The sequence below is a fragment of the Tetranychus urticae genome, chromosome 3 (assembly GCF_039701765.1).
Source record: "Tetranychus urticae isolate SD_2017Ah chromosome 3, NJAU_TeUrti_SD_1.0, whole genome shotgun sequence".
NCBI lineage: Eukaryota > Metazoa > Arthropoda > Arachnida > Trombidiformes > Tetranychidae > Tetranychus > Tetranychus urticae.
The window spans coordinates 1,034,794-1,053,935 of record NC_142960.1 but is presented as its reverse complement, the minus strand read 5'-3'; the positions used below and the strand labels follow the sequence as shown (position 1 = coordinate 1,053,935).

The window sequence follows — 19,142 nt, the reverse complement described above, 5'->3', positions numbered from 1 at the left end:
ATGAATGGTTAAAATCACTAATCAATGAAAGAAGTGTTGATATAAGTTTCATCGCACTACTTAACTTGTAATATTGTGCATTTATATGAATGGGTCTAATGAATTTTCATTTTATTTTTTATCCGAATTCCTTCCAGAAATGAATCTGTTTGTTTATTACATGCTGAACACATTAAGATTGATAAATCTCACCAAATAACTGCAACAAACTGGAAGTCGGCTGAAGCTGGATGTTCCCATTATTCAAGTAAAAACATTTACCTTAATCTAATATTCATTTGTGAATATTTACTAATTTTACAATCTTTTTACTTTTTACAGAAAAATCTGAACTTGATTATGAATATAAAGTTGGACTTGCATTGAAAGATAACATGAAAGAATCAACTGTTGCAACCTTTGACCATTTATCACTAGAACACTGTGCTTCCAAATGCAGTGAAGATCGTAATTGTTTTACTCTTGTGTTCTGTGAAACAATTTATTACAATAATATTTCTGATAGCAGTTCTTCATTGACAAGTTGTACATTGACAAACTTGAAACCAATTAATGCTAATCAACCTGGACTATTTGAAGACTCATAAAACAACTCAGTTTGCTCAATTTACATAAATCACAAGAAGATCGCCGGAAAAAGTAAAACTAATCCACAGTAATATACATTTAAAGAGCAATTGTTGTAACCTTAAAGAGTCAAGTTTAAAGACAAAAAGTCATCAGCATCAAAAATTTATTTTGTAAAACCGATGCGAAACCAAGTAAATTTTGAATATTGCTCAATTGATGAGCATTTTATTATCAAACAATCACAATTTTCAATTCAATATAAAGGAAAGTTAGTTCAACTTCCTCAGGGTAAAAACAATATCATAAGTCATCTCTAAACTCTACAACAGTTAAATCATACCATCAACATTCCTTTGGTATTTAAATCGATGTCGATTCAGTAATAAATTGAGCCTTGTAATAAATGAGTAGAAAAAAAGGAGATCGAAAAGGTCAGAAACGTGGTACAGATAGCCTTCCATATGATAAATATGGTAAATTGCAGGAAAGAGGCAGATCCATCATTCGTTTGCTGATCTTGTGTAACAGGAAAATCAGTAAACAATCGGGTATACATTCAAAGATACTGTGAAAGACAGATTTTTTTGTGCATTCAAGCTTTTCTCGCAGCTTCGTGCTACCATTTGTAGACCATAAAGAACATAATTATCATGAGCTACTATTTGAAGCATTATCGTCGTTTGATCCTTCTACACCATCTACATTGGCAAGATTGGTGATCGATTTTGATTTGACACATTGGAAATCGACATGTCTTGACTTGGCTTCTTCTTTTTCCCATGACATGCGAACAAAAGGTCGTTGAACATAATTGTAGATAACCTCTGGTCGAGCTCCTGGTCGTCGGCGTCTTTTCTCTTCATGTGTAGGAAAACCTATGAGAAAGTTGATAAGATGAGTGAAATTGCGTCAGTTAACTAACATTGAGGTTTAGCTTTAAGATACAAACCTTCAATTCCGAGACGAATCTTTTTTAATCCTCGATCACGTAAAATTTGCTTAGCAACATCTCGATTTTCAATGTATTTGAAGAAGCGATATAACGCAGAATTGTAGATTACTGAAATTAAAAAAAAATCATTAGTTATCTTCTTTCTCAATTTCATTACAAACAATCTCTTATTATTAAATATTATTAGATAATTAGTCTTCCAAGAATCAATGTATCTAACTGGCTTCATGAATATTCACTAGACATTTTCAGATTTTACCTGTCAAATCTATCAGTAAGTAACTGTCACAGTCACCAAAAAATAATTTGTAAAATACATACTTTGACAATGCTCTTGTCCTGTTTGAGGAGGGAACTCATCATCCCAATCAACGACATCATCATCAGTAAGAACAGCAATGTGACATTCTCTTTCTCCTCGCTGAAAAGAAATCAATAGTAAAACGGTTAGAATTCATGTTATCAATCATCAGATCTGTTGATAAGGACTAGATTAAAGAAGCGTTCAACATAAAAACAAGCAAAAATAAGGAACTAAATATAATCTATGACGAGAGTCAATCTCATTAATTTTTAGTATTTATATCTTTTGTATTATTTATATTAGTTAATAACTTTTATTTGTTATTCTTGTGTTCAAGAATGTAAAACAAAAGTAAAGTTGGAAGCTGAATAGAGGGTCGTACTTGTTTCCACACCACACCAAACGGTAAAAACATAGAAAATGAAATATTGGACAATTGACTAGCAATGAAGACAAAGAGAATCACACTTTATCTAGTGGGAAATAATAACTCAATTTGACTATTAGGACTTCCCATTAAATCTTTTAATCGTTAGCAATGAGCATTGGGCGGTGTGGAATGGTGTTGAAACAAGTAGGACCCCTAAAGTGAGAATATTCCAGACCTGAGCTGATGCGACCATAGCAGGGAATATATGTTGTTCCAGGAAATACTCAAATTGGCATTTAGCGCCTTCATTACTGATTTCGTGTAACAAGCCACCTGATAAAAGAAAGAAAAGGAATTAGAAAATCAACAGAAGAACGGACTCAGGTTGATCAAAGAAAAGAAGATTGAAGATTTTCTGGAATTCATACCGAGATTTTGGCATTTAATTGTAGTTGCATCAAAGGGTATCAATAGATAATCACAGGCCTCACGCAATTCGGTAATAGGAACACTTGGTGGACAATGAATAACACCGGATTTATAATATTCCTGTAAATAGATAGAAAATAATAGATGAGTAAAATAAAAATAAAAAACAAGAGTATCTAAACTCTTGAATTAAAGCTTACAAGAATGGCTCTGAAACAATGAGATGTAATTCCTTCCGCAACTTCAAATTCACCCTTATCATTAGGCCGGGTGATGGAAGATGCACCAGATGCGACTCTTGGACCAAACATTCTTCCCAATAGCGTATCAGGGTACAAAACAAATGACGTTTTATCAATTACGAATCTTGTATCATCAACAACCAAAACTAGTCTATCTCCAGGATCACTACTTGTAGTTAAACACACAGTTTTCAATTGCCGCACTTTACCTCCATTGTTTTTACCGTTAGATTTGCTGGACGGATCACTATCATTAACTTGATTTACGTCGATACTACGGCTCATTTTACCCGAAACGATTTTTGCGTAGTAAAGATGGAGAGCTGTTCAATATTACAGCTGAGAAAGATATGACACAGAAAAAACTCTATACTTTTGAGTGAGATCAATTTGAAAAATGTTGATCAAATTTTGTAGAAATGAAATAAGTAGGAAGATGACGATGATTGAAGATGAACAGGTTACACCTTGTTGAAGGTAGTAATTTGGATCCTGATTGATTTAACAAATAACTCATTCAAACAAGCACAAACAGAGCAAGAGAAACGATTTTAGGACACTTTGCTTACTGCTGGTAACAAAAAACAATGATATGGTAAAAATTGACAACAGATTGATTTGGACAACACCTTAACCAAATAAAATCTACTTAATTGGTTTTAATAGAAAAAAACTAAATTGAAATCAACAAATGCTAGTTGATTAAGATTACTTGTTTTGCTTGTCTCAAACAATTAATAAACAAAGCATACAGAGCTATCAGCTCCACCAAAAATCTTCGAAGAGTTTATAGCGGGTCTTTTAAATCAGCTTGTACTTTTTTCTTCAATATTTAATCAACTTCATCAAATAGTCGAGAATATAATAAAATAAGTCAATAAATTACAATTAAATTAACTAATTCAAAAACGAATTAATTCAACAATTTAGATAAATTTTCGATTGTTTTTCTTATCGATTACAGAAACGTGAGATCAAACATTTGTTGATTAGTTTTGGAGTCATTAAACTATTTATAAAGTTCATTAATCCCATCATAATTCATTAGTCATTAAAGTTCATTATTAATGTCATCACTGATTATACTTTCATGACTCATTCATCCATCAAAATTTAAGATGAAATTGCTAGATCAATGAATATAAGTCAACTAGATGAGTTGCTAAATTTTCAGGACACTAACGAATCTTCGAGGAAAGTTAAAATCAGACGAAAATCAGTCCATGGACGAAGCCAAAAAATAACGCATTTAGAAGGTCTTGGTTCTAATACCATTCATCGACAAATATCGGCCTAATTACACTTGCTGCTTTCCAGGCAAGAGCTGTTGTCGGTCCGGAATCCCATCCATCTGAAGAAGGATTGTGCATCATTTGCGGTGTTGGTGTCATCCAGCCCATTGCTGGAGCCGGCATTGGTATTGAAATTGAGACTGGCTTAGCTGGTCCCCAAGAGGATGGTGGTGGTGAAGGCGGTGGAGGTGGTGGATTCCATCCTGCTTCAATCACAACTGAGGTATGTGACGGTGGAGAAGGAGCTGGCTGTCCCCATCCTGAATTCATTGCCATAGGAGCCGGAGTCTGTCCCCAACTTGGCATTGGTACTGGAGGTGGAGCTGGCCAACTGGTGGTCATCATCATCGGAGGTGAAACTGGTGTAGACCAACCCATGTGAACCATTTGAGGTGGAGGTGGTGGTGGTGGGGACATTGGCATAGGCGACCAACTCGGTGTGTGTTTTTGCATCGGAGCAGGAGCTGGAGGTGGAGGTGGAGGAGGAGGTGATGGGACAGGTGAACTCCAACCAGATGGAGCAGGCATTGGAGATGGTGTGTCCCAACTTTTAGCCTGTGGACCTGGCGGAGGGTTTGACCATCCACTTGGAGGCATTGGCATGGGAATTGGCATCGGCATTGGCATAGGCATTGGCATAGGCATAGGTGAAGGAATGTGGATTGGGTGAGGAGAAGGAACTGGATGAGGGGCAGGTGAAGGTACAGGAGATGGAATAGGAATAGGCATTGGAACTGGGACAGGTGAAGGAGTGGGAACATGAATAGGAGTCGGACTAGTGGAGGTAATCACCAAAAAAAAGGATTAGTAAAATAAACATTAAAAGACAATAAACAAGCTTACCTTGGAACTCTTTAAAAAAATAAATGGAAGACAAAAGATATTTTCATTAAAATTATTGTAAGACTTACAATTAGCTATTAAAACCTCTAATAACGTAATGAAATAAATTAATTGTTATACTTAATTCATTTCCTTACTTGAAATTTAAGTCTAAAATTAACTGTCTAAATTCATTAACCCATTTCAGTGAAAAATTTGCATTATAAGAGGTTTTATTGCAACACTTTGGTAATGCTTACGGTATAATCATAACTTGAACTGGCGTTGGTGAAGGTGCAGGAGGAGGCGAGTTCATCATAACTTTTGGTACTTTCTTTTGATATATTTGCATAACTGGACAACACTTTTTCTGTCCGCCTCCACTTGGAGGTGGAGGAGGAGGTTCTTTAGGCTCATCAGGAACCATGTAAGGAACTGGAATTGGGATAAAAGTTGGCTTTGGAGGCATCATCATTCCGCATCCTAAGAGAAAAGTATAACAGAGAGAAATTCAAAGGGTTATTGATTCACATTTCCATTAACATTTTGTGCATTAAAATACAATTATCACTTTATAATTGAACTTAACAGTTGATGAATAACGACTTACAATGCAAAAATTCAATAATATTGTGTTAAATTGTATTTTTTGTAAATATCAATAGCTTTCAATAATAAACTTAATATTTAGCTCAAACAGGATACACAAAACAACTTCAAATTAATTTTATGAGAATTTTTTTTCAATTCTTTAAGCCTACGATTTGCATTTCTTACGACAATTAATTTACCAACAATCGCCAGGTAATAGTAAAATCACTCGAAGGGTTTCTTATAAAAATAACAATACATGATAAGTCAAATTTTGAAATTGATATCAACAGTCACCAAATATTGTAATATGACGATTCACTCTAATAAACTTGGTAGCAAAATTGAATGGCTATTCAAACAGTGAAAAGTAATGATATAAAGTCAAAATAATATTTCAATTTAGCTTGACACTTTCTAGAATTGGCATAAATGGCATTAAGAATTTTTACCTTTACAACTTCCACAGTTGCCACCACAGTTTCCACCACCGCCACCTCCTCCTCCACCTCCACCCCAGCCACCGCCGCCCCAGCCTCCACCACCACCTGGAGGTGGGCCCCAGCCACCGCCACCACCGGAGCCCCCTTTACCACCACCACCACCATCACCTGTAAAATACATAAATTAGTTTACTTAAAATCAATTCACTTTTCAACTTTTCTTGTTTTTGTCACTTGAATTATTTTTACGCCTTGGATGACATTCAAGAGTTTTATATAATTCATAGTTACTTACCAATCATGATAATCACTGGTTTGCCTCCACCTTTATTTTGTTTGGCATGTAAAGGGTTGAAAACAATGGGAATAAATGTGATGAGAAACACTAAAATAGGAGCGAGAATCATTTCGTTTCAGAAGAGATCAAAGTATCACCATGATGAGGAATGAGGAACAAATTTAAAGACTTGGGTTATAATCCTGGTTTTGACTTGGTCAACATGGACAATCTTCAAAGCAAATGTAAACCTTTCAAGTTTCACGATAAAATATACAGCTATAAGTTACCAAGCTGATTTACATCATATTGAGTGAGGTTTGTGTTGTCAACAAGAGTGAAAGTCAAATTGATTGTGATTTGATAAAGTAAAATAATTTAGTGAGTTTAGACGGAAAACATTGTAAACTAAACTCCTTCAGGAAATTTGACACAATTTTTTGGGTAAGCTCAATGGTTTCATTAGTTTTAATATTTCAACTTAACTTGATTTGTAACCACAAAAAAGAGGAAGCTTCTTGTACTTGGATGATCCTTAATCTTTAAGCTTTGGTCTGTTGATGGAAGACAATTGAAACGATTAGATACATTTTTATGCACATTAACACTTTTGTTTGATTCCATGAAACATCACTTCCTAAAATCGTTGAAAAATGAAAATTAATAAACAGAACGTAAAATGATTGAGCTAAACATGACATTGAACCAGATTTCACTTTATCAAATGGGCAATGGATAGGATTATGATGGTTGATAGTTGATTAAAAGTAAAATTTAAATGAATACAAACACTTTATGGACATTAACTAGCACTTTTCGTCTTTTAAATCTTTTATGATTTACCATGCAATCAAGAAATGGTTTATTCATTGATTTGGTTTCTTGAATTATCGCGAAGGAAACTCAGGAATTAAAATACGCATTTATTGAATTTAAAAACTTATTTTAATGATTTCATATTTTATCAAAGATACAGGTTAACCAATATTGATTAAAGATTAGCCTTTGATTGATCTTGATAGCAATCGTTAGTCACTTTTTAGTGTTACCACCACCAAATTGAGAGTTGTTTGGGTTCAACTGATTAGCGTGGTTATCTTTATCGGGTTTATCCCCCTTGCCCGAATAAGCTGAAAATATAATGAACGTTAGTTTGATAACTAAAATTTAAATATAATTAAATTATATTACCTGCATTGCGTCCAGGCCCGGTTATATAGTTGTTGGGGTTACACTGATTTACGCGATTTTCAGGATTCATCTTTTAGAAGTTTGTTTTTGGTGAAGTTGAAACTGATTGAAAAATTCACAATTTGATGTTAACAATTGTAAGTAAGGTTTGATTAGTTATGAAATTGAAGGTTCAGCTTTGTCTTTAAATAGGGAAAATTCAGATGCTCACTATTGGGGATAAACACATTTGTATTAAACATATCTAGTGCTTAATGATGTTTTTTGAGTAAATATGAATATGATGCTCTTATTATGCTGAATATGATATCAAATAAGATTTTACCAAGAATTGGATCATCATTATTTATTATTGGCTCTTTATTTCTGACCAACAAAGTGATTAATATTGTTATTAATTGAAATAATTGAGTTAATGATTATTGTTGAAAAACCTATTCAATTACTAATCATGCATTTCTGTAGGAGTTAAATTTTCTAATTGATTTCAATCTACATCTGAAATCATTTGAGATATTGACAACTGTATAAACACATATGTTATTAAGACCATCAGAAAAATGGACTGCTAGTGATCAACGATATTGAAGATATTTTATAGAAGCAAAACAGAATACAATTACTGGATGAATAATCAGGTAATTAACTTTTGAGCAAAGATTTCGGTAACAAAGATATCATGGGACAATGTTGTGAAAATGTATGCAAAAGTTGGAAAATTAGATCTCTTAAAGATCTTGATTTATTTTCCAGGCTATCGATAAACAATGGTTTATACACTATTATCTGGATTGAAATCTTCGAAATTCTACTTACTTCGATGACTTCAGTTGTGGTGCTTTGAATTACTGTTTTTCGGGGTTGAATTTTTACTCGTTTTTACTTGACTTTGGGTTAGACAAGTGGATGAAATGCGAGAAGTCAACAATTGTCTTTACTTTTCTCAGCACTGTACCAAGTGCAACTTTACGAGGATCGGTAAGATCAGTGTAATGGTAATTATCATCAGCTGGTGGATACGAGTGATTGGCCAATTGCTGCAGCTCTTGTCTAGCCAGAAAAGCGGACAGTTTTCGCATTCGACTGCTATCAGGACTTCGCTCTTTTCCATCGATATCGGTCAAGTATGTTTGGATCATACTAATTGTTTCATTGATCTAATTAGTGCTTGTCTTTTTGCGCAAATTTTCCAAAAGAGCATCAGGAGTAACAGCAACCTCAACTGCTCCATTAGAACCAAACTCACTTTTTCAAACTTACTTTTTCAGTTCCATTGAAATCAAAGTAATCTGCTTTTTTCCAAAGCAGTTAACTGTTCGTCCAATAATTCAAGCGTCTTTTCAGCCAAACTGAACACCTCAACTTTCGATTGATCCAAATCTTTAAGAGAGCTTTTAATTTTGGAAATCATTTCTTCATTTTTCAGTATTCTTGAATGTAGGAATGAGACAACCAGTGGAGCACTGTATTGGTCAGCTATTTGTCGCAACAACTTGGCCTCTTCCAATGGTGCAGATCGAGTTAATGGGAATCCTGTAAGATACAAAAAGGACACTCGATGTTATTTGAGGCTTGACTGTAACCACCTGTAACCAGGCGTGAATCAATAAATAATAGAGTTGAGATTTAGATTTGTTTCTGTTAATTGTAATTGACCCTTGCCTATCAAATCATCTTTTAATTGTTTGCTTCTATTCCTTTGAACCTGATGTTACAATAAAGTTGTCTTTAACATCATAATTTCAAGCTTCAATAGAACTTGAAGAAACCGCTTTTTCTTAGCGCCAATTTTGGATCTCCACTGGTTGGTATAAAGTTTTGGCTTTCCGCCCAGCGAAAGGACATTCTATTCTGTTAACCTTTTCAAAAGACCCTATTGAAAACACTTTCAGTTAACATAAGCTTATCTTTGTGATCTTTTTGTGTCTTTTTTTCAAATAAGTTCATTTTTCCATGTGTACCATTTAACAGCATTGCAAATTAAATCTTTCAAAACCCTTGTACTAAACAAAAAGTTTATGTTCATTCTTGCCAATGGATTGTTTATGGAGATATATTCAAAATCGGGATATTCAAGATGAAGGTGAGTCTATTTATTTAATGAATCAATGATAATTCAGTGATGTTAATTGTTTCTATAAAATATTTAGTTATTACCATAAAAGTAAAGGTTGCAGACGAGGAATATAAGGATCTGGTAATAAATCGAGAATATAGAGGACTTGACGGTCTTGAAAACAGTGAAGACCAAGTGTTTGATCAGGTGAGATTATTTATTTTCATACATTTAAGAGTCCGTTGAAGCATTTTTCTGTTTTTCGTTTAAAGCAATTTTCAGTCTCCATCTTTGATTTTTTAAAATTTATATTGCTATTACAAAAAATAATTTACAATTCATATAATTAAGCGTTACTTCTTAGGATGGTTGGTATAACGAGTAATCACCACATTCCACCGCATGGTTATTCTAACCAAAATAATGGAGTAATAGCCACGTTAGTCAGCAACATCTAATGATAATTAGAATAACTTGTAAAAGACGATTGAAATTTAATCCTTGCATCAACTCAATCTTAAGCGCTGCCTCTTTCTGAAAGCCATTATCACTAGATGGTGACTGATAAAAATTGCTTTAACCGGGTACTTCAGTGTATTCTAGATGCGATCACCTCAACTTTTCAATAGATTAAACTTAATGTTAAAATTTTCAATTATTTCTTGAATAGCTTTCATCGATAACAGGCTTTCCATCCAAATCCATTGATGTAGTTGACATCTATTTCGGTCCGCATAGGCCGCCCTCTCAAATCTATAATGTACAGAAGAACGAAGACACGGATATTTTCAATCTTCTTTTTATACTCAGATATCTTGACATGTTTAATGATGGCGATTGTTTCGCTATATCTACGAAATTGAGGTTTGGTATGAATGATTTTTATGTTCGTATATCTTTGTATAACCGTGATATGTTTGCTGATAATGATTGTACTCGGAGTTATTGTCATTATGTAAGTAATAGAGCTTTTTTAAATGCACAAGTAGCAATTGTTACAAACACTGAGTTGCGCATGGAATTGAAATCAAAGGTGAATGAGTTACCTCCGGTTGAACCAGAAACGGATGTTCAAGCACTCGAGCAATTTTATTTACAAAAAAGTAGAATTTATCTAGAGCTCGGAATCAAGCAGTTCATGTGCACTCAGCCGTGTCGCTCAAACTATGGCACACTAGACCCTGAACAGCATCGTCTCACTTATCCTAATTATATACGAACTCGTGGTTGACTACATCAAACCGTACGCATCAAATATGTAAACTTAAAAATTGAATCAATAAAGTTTAAATCCCCATATTTCATACCTACATTTGTAGCTGTTGAGTTGGAAGGTTCAACAGAAAAAAGTCAAAATTCAAAATGAATATAGATTAAGGAGGAATCATGACTATTAGGTCATATTGAATGCTTAAATGAATGAAAAGATAAATATAAGTTATAATAAATCAAGTAAAGTTGATATTTGCAACAGAAACAATCGGTCCATTTATGATATCAAGCTACATGATGGATCATCATTCACATGAAGGGTTGGTTACAAATGAATCAATAGGAAAAACGATTAATCAATGCATAATAATCAAACAGCGAAATGTTTATATTTACAAGCGGACTCAGGATCATAACTATGGACGATTTTTTTACTCAATATATTCAATAAAAATTTAAGAGACTCACATTAGCGATGAAAAAAAACACTACTAACATGAAAGTTTGATATGAACGAAAAAGGTTTGAATTGGACTGAATGTGAAGGTAAATGTTGAAGTAAATGTCGAAGCCAGCTAGATGAATGAGATAACCAATGGAGCACTGTATTGCTCAGCTATTTCTCGTAACAAATTGATATCTTCCAATGGTGCAGATCGGAGTTAATGGGAATCCTGTAAGATACAAAAAGGACACTTGAGGTCATTTGAGACTGTAACTACCGCGATTGCGGTGATTTGAGGCTATCTAATACTTCATTCATTTTTTACTTGACTTTCGATCAGTAAAATTGTTAAACTGAGCATTAAAGAAGCCAACAACTGTCTTTACTTTTCTCAGCACTGTACCAAGTGCCGCTTATATTAGGCCGCCAGGAAAATGGACTGCTAGTGATCAACGATATTGACGATATTTTATAGAAGCAAAACAGAATACAATTATTGGATGAATAATCAGGTTAGACAAGTGGAGGAAATGCGAGAAGTCAACAATTGTCTTTACTTTTCTCAGCACTGTACCAATTGCTGCTTTAAGAGGGCCATTAACTAAATTAGTTTTTATTGAAATCAAAAGTGATTTGTAAATATTCAATTGCTTTATATACACATCTTAGCTATGAATGCTGATCAAATGATATACTATCCAAAGTACACCTTCCGAAATGCAATTGAGATTGTAATTACGGTAAAAATAAGAATAAGACCAATCTTGATAAAATCGACACTTCAAGTTTATTATTTGAATGATACATGTTGCGAGTATCTGTAACGTATTTTAAGTAATGTTTGATAAATCAAATAAGTGAATAAGACCAGATTTTACAGCTTGAAACTAAAGATGTTCACAGATGTGAAGAAAGTGTTACACCAAAAATTAACCACTATTTTACTCGTCTTGATCATAATCTTTGGGTTCAAAATATTGAACACTTGAGACACTTGAGACACTTGAGGTTATTTGAGGCTTTTCTGTAACCACCGCGATTTCAGGTTTTTGGTTAGCAGATACTTCACTTGTTTTTTTACTTGACTTTAGATCAGCCAAATTGTTAAACTGAGCATAAAAGAAGCTAACAACTGTTTTTACTTTTCTCAGCACTGTACCAAGTGCAACTTTACGAGGATCGGTAAGATCAGTGTAATGGTAATTATCATCAGCTGGTGGATACGAGTAATTGGCCAATTGCTGCAGCTCTTGTCTAGCCAGAAAAGCGGACAGTTTTTGCATTCGACTGCTATCAGGACTTTGCTGCTTTTTACCGATATCGGTCAAATATGTTTGAATCATACTATTTGTTTCATTGATCAAATTAGTGCTTGTCTTTTTGCGCAAATCTTCCAAAAGAGCATCAGGAGTAACAGCAACCTCAACTGCTCCATTAGAACCAAACTCAATTGGATACATTTCATTTTGCATGATGAATTGTTCAATGAAATACTTTACTTTTTCAGTTCCATTGAAATCAAAGTAATCAGCCTTTTCCAGAGCAGTTAACTGTTCGTCCAATAATTCAAGCGTCTTTTCAGCCAAACTAAACACCTCAACTTTAGATTGATCCAAATTTCTTAGAGAGCTTTTAATTTTGGAAATCATTTCTTCATTTTTCAGTATTCTTGAATGTAGGAATGAGACAACCAGTGGAGCACTGTATTGTTCAGCTATTTGTCGTAACAACTTGGCCTCTTCCAATGGTGCAGATTGAGTTGCCGGGAATCCTATAAGAGACAACCAGAAAGAAATCATAAGATCTTAGCTAAAGTCTTTGGTTAACTGAAATGCTTACCTAAAATGATTGCCATCAACACCAATCCAATTGTGGTTTTACAAACAAATGATTTAAAGATACTCATTTTACTTACAATAACAAACTGTTCAACAGTAATAATACCAACTAAACTGATTTGTATCAATATTAGCTTTCTTGAACTTGGAAATTAACAACTTCAAATATCACACAACATGCGAAATCCCTCACATCCAATCAGCGCGCTTAGATTCCTTTAGATCTCACATATTAGGGCGGTCCATAGCAGCAAAAATGTGAAATACACTAGATTCATGGATTTAATTTTTGATAAACGCCATCTACTATACGTAAGATCCTTGATTAGCCCATTGGTAATATAGTAGACGGCGCTTAACCATTACTATTGCTATTATCCAGTCTATTTTCACGTTATGCTATTTACAGAGATTTTTAGTTAATTTTTTGAGTAGAGGCTGAATTGGATCGGATGAAACCTTAAATCGTTAATTTCAAATGAAATCTTTGTTTCTGCATTGTCCCGTTGCATCAATTTCAGGTTATAATGGGACTGGAATCAATCATGATTCCCATGATCTCGATCAGTTTCATTCTTGGGCCAATTTAAAGTGAAAATATTATATAAGTAAGTTTGATGCCTAAAATTCAAAAGATTGAGTAAGCATGGCTATGATGCTTGTATGGAGTGCGATTCACCCAAGAATTGAATCATAATTTGATTTAATTTAATTGCTCTTTACTTCCGACCAAAGAAGTGATTAATATCACTGTTTTTGGGTTTCAATTTATACAAGTAACATCATGAGATATAAATGATCTGAGTTTATATAAACATCGTTAACGTTTATTGTTTTTTACTAATTGTTAATTAAAATAATTGGATTAGTGGTTATTGTTGAAAAACCTATTAAATTACTAATCATTCATTTCTGTAGGAATTTCACTCATAATTGATTTCAATCCACTTTGAATATGATCACCACTAACATAATAATAATAAACATTAGATTTGGGTTATTTGGGTTTATGTTTCAACTTGTATTAAAAATGGTTAGGTTGAGGATATTTATCGAAAAGCTTCACTTTATTTTAGTCAAAACTCCAAAGAAATTTAAATTTAAATAATCTGATGAAATTTACGAATGTACAAATACTCAAATGTCAAAGTCAAAATACGAATACAATAAAAATTTGTTTTAAATTCAATTTAATTGCTAAACTGAACAAACCTGAAGAAAAATTTCATAAATGTATTTTTATGGTCAACTATTGCCATCTGTCGAATGAATAATGATTTATTTAACTGTTATTCCAATAAACGTTACTTTTGCTGTTCTACATTTATCTACCTGTAGAAAGGTGATCTTGATTATTTGTTTTTCTCCATTCATACAAAGTTCTTGCAAGTGAAACATGGTCAAATTTTCACTGGAAATTTCAATGTACTGTATTCAACTATTTAGTAATTTCTCTCTTTCATTTGTGTCTCTATTCTGTTGATAAAGTCTTTGCTGCTGATTCTTTCGACTCTTAGGACATTGCCTTTCAAAGTTTACCATCAAAGTTCGACTTCAAGCTACGTAATAATTCAGTGATAATCTGGATGCGAATATTAAATTACTTGTGTTGAACTGTTCAATTTTTTAAATCATAGATCAATATGACAGCTGATAATAAAGGAGCTCGGATGAGACTGCTTTTCATGTTAATTTTAACAGTCACATTCTTCTTTGTAGAATTAATTGTTGGCTATATCACCAATTCTATGGCTTTGGTTGCTGATTCCTTTCACATGTTATCCGATGTGATTGCTTTGATTATTGCCTATGTCTCAGTGTTAATGTCACCCAAAGAGTGGGTCAAAAACACTTTTGGCTGGGCTCGAGCAGAAGTTTTAGGAGCTTTGGTCAATGCTGTATTCTTGATTGCCCTTTGCTTTTCAATTTTTGTCGAATCGATCAAACGATTCTACAATCCAGAAGAGCTTCACGCACCTAGTCTACTTTTAGGCGTTGGAGTAGCTGGTTTGATTGTCAATATAATTGGTTTAATCCTTTTCCATGGTAAGTTTGTTATCATTCATTAAGGGGTGAAGCTTGCTTGAAAGATATAACTTTTAGTTTCACCTGGCAACGAAAATCTATTATACAATCCAATCCTGAAAGAAGCTGTGAACTCATCCATAATTAATGTATGACAGTGTAACCTCGACATCATTCCAATGAAACCAAAAAAAACAGTCAATCACTGAATATGATTATGTTAAAAAATATGATCAAGGTTTCAAATATGACAAAACAGACGATAGCATAAGATTCAAACCAATTTTCACAGTCGTCAATGACGACTCGTCATATTTTAATTTGTTTAATCCTTACATTAGCTAAATCTCAAGCGTTGCCCCTTTCTGAAAGCCATTTGATTGAGACTAGATTACATTAGATGATGCCTGATAATGTGGCAAAATGGCTTTAACCGGGTAATTTACAGTAGCTTTTGTTTTACTGCAAGCTTCATACACCGTGATCCATTTGTATTTCATTGAATGAAAATTTCATCTTTCTAATTTAATCAAATTTTTCTTCATTTAATAACAATTTCTACGTTAATTTTTCTAGGTGCTGGTGGTCACTCTCATAATAAAAATCATAAAGACTATGATGAAACTGGAGGTGAAAACGGCCTTAAGAAGGGTATGTATACATATTTTTGTGTAAATTGTCAGCTGATATTAACATTAAACTGATTTATTGTCTATCCACAGATGAACCAACTAAACAGGCTCCACAATCAAGTGACCAGATGAATATTCGAGGCGTTTTTCTACACATTTTGGCCGATGCTCTGGGTTCTGTAATTGTTTGCATTTCCGCGTTAATCATCATGTTTACTGATTGGTCAATCGTTGATTATGTTGATCCAACTCTTTCTATATTGATGGTTACCATAATCATGTACAGCACTTGGCCATTACTGAGCGAATCAGCAATGATTTTACTTCAAACAGTACCCACACACATTGAAGTTGAGGATTTACGGGAAACCCTGACTAAAGAGGTATTTTCAAAGACTAATCACTTTAATTCTGACCTTAATTTTGGTCATTTATCATTTTACTAGATTTATTTATTTCATCTTTCTATCATCTCTCTTCCTAGATCAAAGGTGTTTTGGCTGTCCACGAATTTCATGTTTGGCAATTGACTGGTGATCGCATAATAGCTTCAGCTCATATTCAAGTTCAAAATTTACAAGATTACATGAGAATAGCTGAAAAGGTGAAAGAGTTTTTCCATAACAAGGGAATTCATTCAACAACAATTCAACCTGAATTTGTGGACCTTAAATTAGAGGTAAGAACCTTTAATTTGAACTTATTGGGAAAACATTGCAGAGGACAGAGGATCTACAGAACAGAAATCATCGGAATTCCATTTACCCGGTCAAGTTACATCCAGATTGTTGTAAATAATTCAGCTCAGAGTTAGTCAGCAAAAAATGCAAAATTACGAATTGCTTTGATATATTTAAATTAAATTTTGACAGTAAAATGTCATTTGATGTTTTTAGTAACCTCGAGATATGATAATGAGAAATTTAGTTTTAAATCAGTTCAAGGAGCTTAGCGTCCATAAACCGAGACTTTATCAAGGAAATATTCCTATCCATGAATGTGCACATTGACATGAATTTTTTGATGAAAACTTCTTCAAATAAGATTCTTTTTTATTACAGTTTCAATGTCTTTATTATTCTTTTATTAATTCTCTATTTTTTCTTTCTTGAACAGAACTTCAACTTCAAAGACGGTTGTATTTTAAACTGCTCTCAAAATTTAAGTTGTGTTGCTTCAACATGCTGTGGACTCAAGGATTCAATGAAATATAATTCTGAATCAAAGAGGAAAAAGGACAAATCTAAACTTAGTGAAAACACCAAATCAAAATCTGTGTCTGAAGTTAGCGTCACCTTTGCAGATGCTGATGCCAGTGAGACTGAGGATGTTGGACCTGATAGCAAGTTATCGATATCTAGATCAAACTTGGACAAATGATGGTTGATGAACCAGAAGTATTATGTAAACTAATCAGAATTGAAACAATAACTGGAATGATCAATTCCAGATTTGATTTCAATACTGTGCTCAATAAAGCTTTGTTAATAATTATTGTAATTATCGGGTATTCAAGGTTAATAGTCACAACAAACCTTTATTTTGATTGAAAAGGTTATTAAATGTAAAATACGAAAAAACAAAATCATTGTCTCGGTCATACTTTCAACAACTCGACATACATTTCAATTGACATTATTTGAACCTTGGTTCAAGCTAATATAAAAATTAAAACTAACATTGACTAGTAAAAATCAACTGATTGTTTGTTTCAAAATCTCGAACAGTCAAGTTATCGTTACTCAAATTAAATGATAACCTTAGTTCAATGAGCAACTGAAGGTGCATAAATTGAAACCTGATATTTCAAATGATTACAAATCATTTTTTTTGCTAAGAAAATTCAATTTCTATCACTTTTAAATGTTCAGTATTATTCCAAGATTATTATGATTAACATTTGGATGAAATTTAATATAAAAAAACCAATAAGTTTACATAAATGGCAACATAATGTTTTAAAGTTAATCCAAATTGAATTATTGATGTAGCCAAATGAAGTTTAGTTGATTTCTCAGAATGGCTTTAAACTAAATCAAATTAGTGATAAATTATAGCTGTAATAAGGCAATATTAACCCATTTCAAGATGAAATTTTTCCTGAATCGATATCTGATTTGTTTTTTGATAATCTTCGTCTATTTCCCTGTCGCTGAAAATGGATCACCAAAGCCAACCTCATCTTTATCCTTCATTGTCTCCATACAAATGAATCGTCTTCATATTTGCACTGGAGTTTTGATTACGGATAAAATTGTTCTAACAGCTGGCCATTGTTTATCAGGGTGAGTGTGATTTCCTCCAGAAACTGAGTCGATTGTTACTTGAATCAACTGATAATAATTCTAATTTTAATTTAAAATTGCAACGCTAAACTGGTTAATATTTGCTTAACTTTTTTTCCCATTTTAATCTACTATTTAAAGGATAAAAGATCTGGAAAGTTTGACGATTCAGCCCAATTATGATGACACTATTCATTCACCTGCCGACCAGAATAAACGATATGGTGCACGGAACAAGACTGTTCATCCAAATATGAAGCAACTAAATCATGATATTGGATTGATTGAACTAAACGAAAAGGTGGCAGAAGTGAATGGAGTTAAGGCTTTGCCGTTGAGCAATTTGACCAATGATGAAATTCATGAGGACGATTTCCTTATCATGGCTGCTTGGGGATACACAAGGAACTGGAAGTTCACCACGAAACTTTCATTGGCTCAAATAAAATGGCTGGAAAATAAGAAGTGTGTTAAACGGTTTAAGGTGAGGCCTGGTAATGAAATAATTTGTGCGATGTCATATCACACAAAGATTTGTCGTGGTGATGGAGGAGCTCCAATATTTAGATATGATCCATTAACAGGGGAAAAAGAGGTTATTGGTCTTCTTATTTATGCGACAATCCATTGTAAGGCTGATATGTTCATCGCCGTTCAAGTCTCTTCCAATTATGATTGGATAAAGAACTCTATTGAATATACAAATGAATAAATATTTTCATTGAACCCTTCTAAAAATTGATTAAATATCATTCAAGACCAAAATTGGTTACAGATAGTCGCGTTTTTTAGAAAATTTTGTGGATCTGTTTGTAAGTGAAAATTGTCAAACCTCTACTAAACTCAGTCAAATTGTCAGAAAAATGGTTAAACTGTGCATGAACGAAATTAACAATTTTGGGCAAAAGTTACAATAGTTTGAGTTTTGAGTGTATATTGTGTTAAGTTGGTTTAACAAATAGCAAAATGCTTAGATTTATAAAAAAATGCTTATATCTGGAAACAGAATAATGATTTTAAGCTCTCAGCAGGAAAACTTACAAATTGTTAGAGCAACAAGAAGTCTAAATTTAATAGTCAACACTAATTTGTATATCTGGCGATTGACTGTAGAATTGATTGTAAGAGCTAATTAGGATATATTATATATATAGATCTGTTCAATC

General features: G+C 33.3%; 7 protein-coding genes and 2 long non-coding RNA genes across 9 annotated transcripts; 4 read left to right on the top strand and 5 right to left on the bottom strand.

Annotated features, from left to right (window-relative positions):
• Positions 1–112: 112 nt before the first annotated feature.
• On the top strand, positions 113–669 carry LOC149093129 (uncharacterized). Its single transcript, XR_016199862.1, has 2 exons — positions 113–247; positions 322–669. It is a non-coding gene; the product is annotated as an uncharacterized LOC149093129 (long non-coding RNA).
• A 93-nt stretch (positions 670–762) lies between these two features.
• On the bottom strand, positions 763–3,596 carry mri (BTB/POZ domain-containing protein mrityu). The gene is made up of 6 exons (XM_015937129.3): positions 2,826–3,596; positions 2,625–2,745; positions 2,432–2,529; positions 1,844–1,943; positions 1,520–1,630; positions 763–1,445 (listed from the first exon to the last, which is right to left on the bottom strand). The coding sequence occupies exons 1-6, from the start codon at positions 3,150–3,152 to the stop codon at positions 1,219–1,221; spliced, it is 984 nt and encodes a 327-aa protein (XP_015792615.1). The 5' UTR covers positions 3,153–3,596; the 3' UTR covers positions 763–1,218.
• Positions 3,597–3,681: 85 nt separating this feature from the next.
• Positions 3,682–5,005, bottom strand: LOC107369199 (uncharacterized). The gene has a single exon (XM_089269226.1). It carries the CDS (start codon positions 4,886–4,888, stop codon positions 4,133–4,135), a length of 756 nt encoding a protein of 251 aa, XP_089125352.1. The 5' UTR covers positions 4,889–5,005; the 3' UTR covers positions 3,682–4,132.
• A 125-nt stretch (positions 5,006–5,130) lies between these two features.
• Positions 5,131–6,569, bottom strand: LOC149093128 (uncharacterized). Its single transcript, XM_089269227.1, has 3 exons — positions 6,311–6,569; positions 6,025–6,183; positions 5,131–5,464 (listed from the first exon to the last, which is right to left on the bottom strand). The coding sequence occupies exons 1-3, from the start codon at positions 6,420–6,422 to the stop codon at positions 5,238–5,240; spliced, it is 498 nt and encodes a 165-aa protein (XP_089125353.1). The 5' UTR covers positions 6,423–6,569; the 3' UTR covers positions 5,131–5,237.
• A 645-nt stretch (positions 6,570–7,214) lies between these two features.
• Positions 7,215–7,633, bottom strand: LOC107369054 (uncharacterized). The gene is made up of 2 exons (XR_001570248.3): positions 7,484–7,633; positions 7,215–7,422 (listed from the first exon to the last, which is right to left on the bottom strand). It is a non-coding gene; the product is annotated as an uncharacterized LOC107369054 (long non-coding RNA).
• A 1,706-nt stretch (positions 7,634–9,339) lies between these two features.
• LOC149093127 (uncharacterized) lies at positions 9,340–11,066 on the top strand. The gene is made up of 3 exons (XM_089268935.1): positions 9,340–9,566; positions 9,634–9,746; positions 10,210–11,066. Exons 1-3 carry the CDS (start codon positions 9,518–9,520, stop codon positions 10,768–10,770), a joined length of 723 nt encoding a protein of 240 aa, XP_089125061.1. The 5' UTR covers positions 9,340–9,517; the 3' UTR covers positions 10,771–11,066.
• An 898-nt stretch (positions 11,067–11,964) lies between these two features.
• On the bottom strand, positions 11,965–13,163 carry LOC107369044 (uncharacterized). The gene is made up of 2 exons (XM_015936962.3): positions 13,036–13,163; positions 11,965–12,967 (listed from the first exon to the last, which is right to left on the bottom strand). Exons 1-2 carry the CDS (start codon positions 13,100–13,102, stop codon positions 12,138–12,140), a joined length of 897 nt encoding a protein of 298 aa, XP_015792448.2. The 5' UTR covers positions 13,103–13,163; the 3' UTR covers positions 11,965–12,137.
• Positions 13,164–14,364: 1,201 nt separating this feature from the next.
• On the top strand, positions 14,365–17,191 carry LOC107369222 (proton-coupled zinc antiporter SLC30A1). Its single transcript, XM_015937154.2, has 5 exons — positions 14,365–15,080; positions 15,636–15,710; positions 15,782–16,074; positions 16,176–16,370; positions 16,808–17,191. Exons 1-5 carry the CDS (start codon positions 14,678–14,680, stop codon positions 17,069–17,071), a joined length of 1,230 nt encoding a protein of 409 aa, XP_015792640.2. The 5' UTR covers positions 14,365–14,677; the 3' UTR covers positions 17,072–17,191.
• Positions 17,192–17,635: 444 nt separating this feature from the next.
• On the top strand, positions 17,636–18,741 carry LOC107369233 (granzyme M-like). The gene is made up of 2 exons (XM_025162283.2): positions 17,636–17,976; positions 18,118–18,741. Exons 1-2 carry the CDS (start codon positions 17,780–17,782, stop codon positions 18,686–18,688), a joined length of 768 nt encoding a protein of 255 aa, XP_025018051.2. The 5' UTR covers positions 17,636–17,779; the 3' UTR covers positions 18,689–18,741.
• Positions 18,742–19,142: the final 401 nt, after the last annotated feature.

What these genes read in the sequence shown, in the direction of transcription:
- mri (XM_015937129.3), bottom strand. Translation starts at nt 3,152, where the DNA reads ATGAGCCGTAGTATCGACGTAAATCAAGTTAATGATAGTGATCCGTCC. An exon ending in ATTGTTTCAGAGCCATTCTT is followed by an intron (nt 2,746 to 2,825) that starts GTAAGCTTTAAT and finishes ATCTATTTACAG; the next exon opens with GAATATTATAAATCCGGTGT. An exon ending in AATTAAATGCCAAAATCTCG is followed by an intron (nt 2,530 to 2,624) that starts GTATGAATTCCA and finishes TTCTTTTATCAG; the next exon opens with GTGGCTTGTTACACGAAATC.
- LOC107369199 (XM_089269226.1), bottom strand. Translation starts at nt 4,888, where the DNA reads ATGCCTATTCCTATTCCATCTCCTGTACCTTCACCTGCCCCTCATCCA.
- LOC149093128 (XM_089269227.1), bottom strand. Translation starts at nt 6,422, where the DNA reads ATGATTCTCGCTCCTATTTTAGTGTTTCTCATCACATTTATTCCCATT. An exon ending in ACCAGTGATTATCATGATTG is followed by an intron (nt 6,184 to 6,310) that starts GTAAGTAACTAT and finishes TGTATTTTACAG; the next exon opens with GTGATGGTGGTGGTGGTGGT. An exon ending in CAACTGTGGAAGTTGTAAAG is followed by an intron (nt 5,465 to 6,024) that starts GTAAAAATTCTT and finishes CTTTTCTCTTAG; the next exon opens with GATGCGGAATGATGATGCCT.
- LOC149093127 (XM_089268935.1), top strand. Translation starts at nt 9,518, where the DNA reads ATGGATTGTTTATGGAGATATATTCAAAATCGGGATATTCAAGATGAA. An exon ending in TCGGGATATTCAAGATGAAG is followed by an intron (nt 9,567 to 9,633) that starts GTGAGTCTATTT and finishes TAAAATATTTAG; the next exon opens with TTATTACCATAAAAGTAAAG. An exon ending in AAGACCAAGTGTTTGATCAG is followed by an intron (nt 9,747 to 10,209) that starts GTGAGATTATTT and finishes TTTCTTGAATAG; the next exon opens with CTTTCATCGATAACAGGCTT.
- LOC107369044 (XM_015936962.3), bottom strand. Translation starts at nt 13,102, where the DNA reads ATGAGTATCTTTAAATCATTTGTTTGTAAAACCACAATTGGATTGGTG. An exon ending in GTTGATGGCAATCATTTTAG is followed by an intron (nt 12,968 to 13,035) that starts GTAAGCATTTCA and finishes TGTCTCTTATAG; the next exon opens with GATTCCCGGCAACTCAATCT.
- LOC107369222 (XM_015937154.2), top strand. Translation starts at nt 14,678, where the DNA reads ATGACAGCTGATAATAAAGGAGCTCGGATGAGACTGCTTTTCATGTTA. An exon ending in TGGTTTAATCCTTTTCCATG is followed by an intron (nt 15,081 to 15,635) that starts GTAAGTTTGTTA and finishes TAATTTTTCTAG; the next exon opens with GTGCTGGTGGTCACTCTCAT. An exon ending in GGGAAACCCTGACTAAAGAG is followed by an intron (nt 16,075 to 16,175) that starts GTATTTTCAAAG and finishes CTCTCTTCCTAG; the next exon opens with ATCAAAGGTGTTTTGGCTGT.
- LOC107369233 (XM_025162283.2), top strand. Translation starts at nt 17,780, where the DNA reads ATGAAATTTTTCCTGAATCGATATCTGATTTGTTTTTTGATAATCTTC. An exon ending in GCTGGCCATTGTTTATCAGG is followed by an intron (nt 17,977 to 18,117) that starts GTGAGTGTGATT and finishes TACTATTTAAAG; the next exon opens with GATAAAAGATCTGGAAAGTT.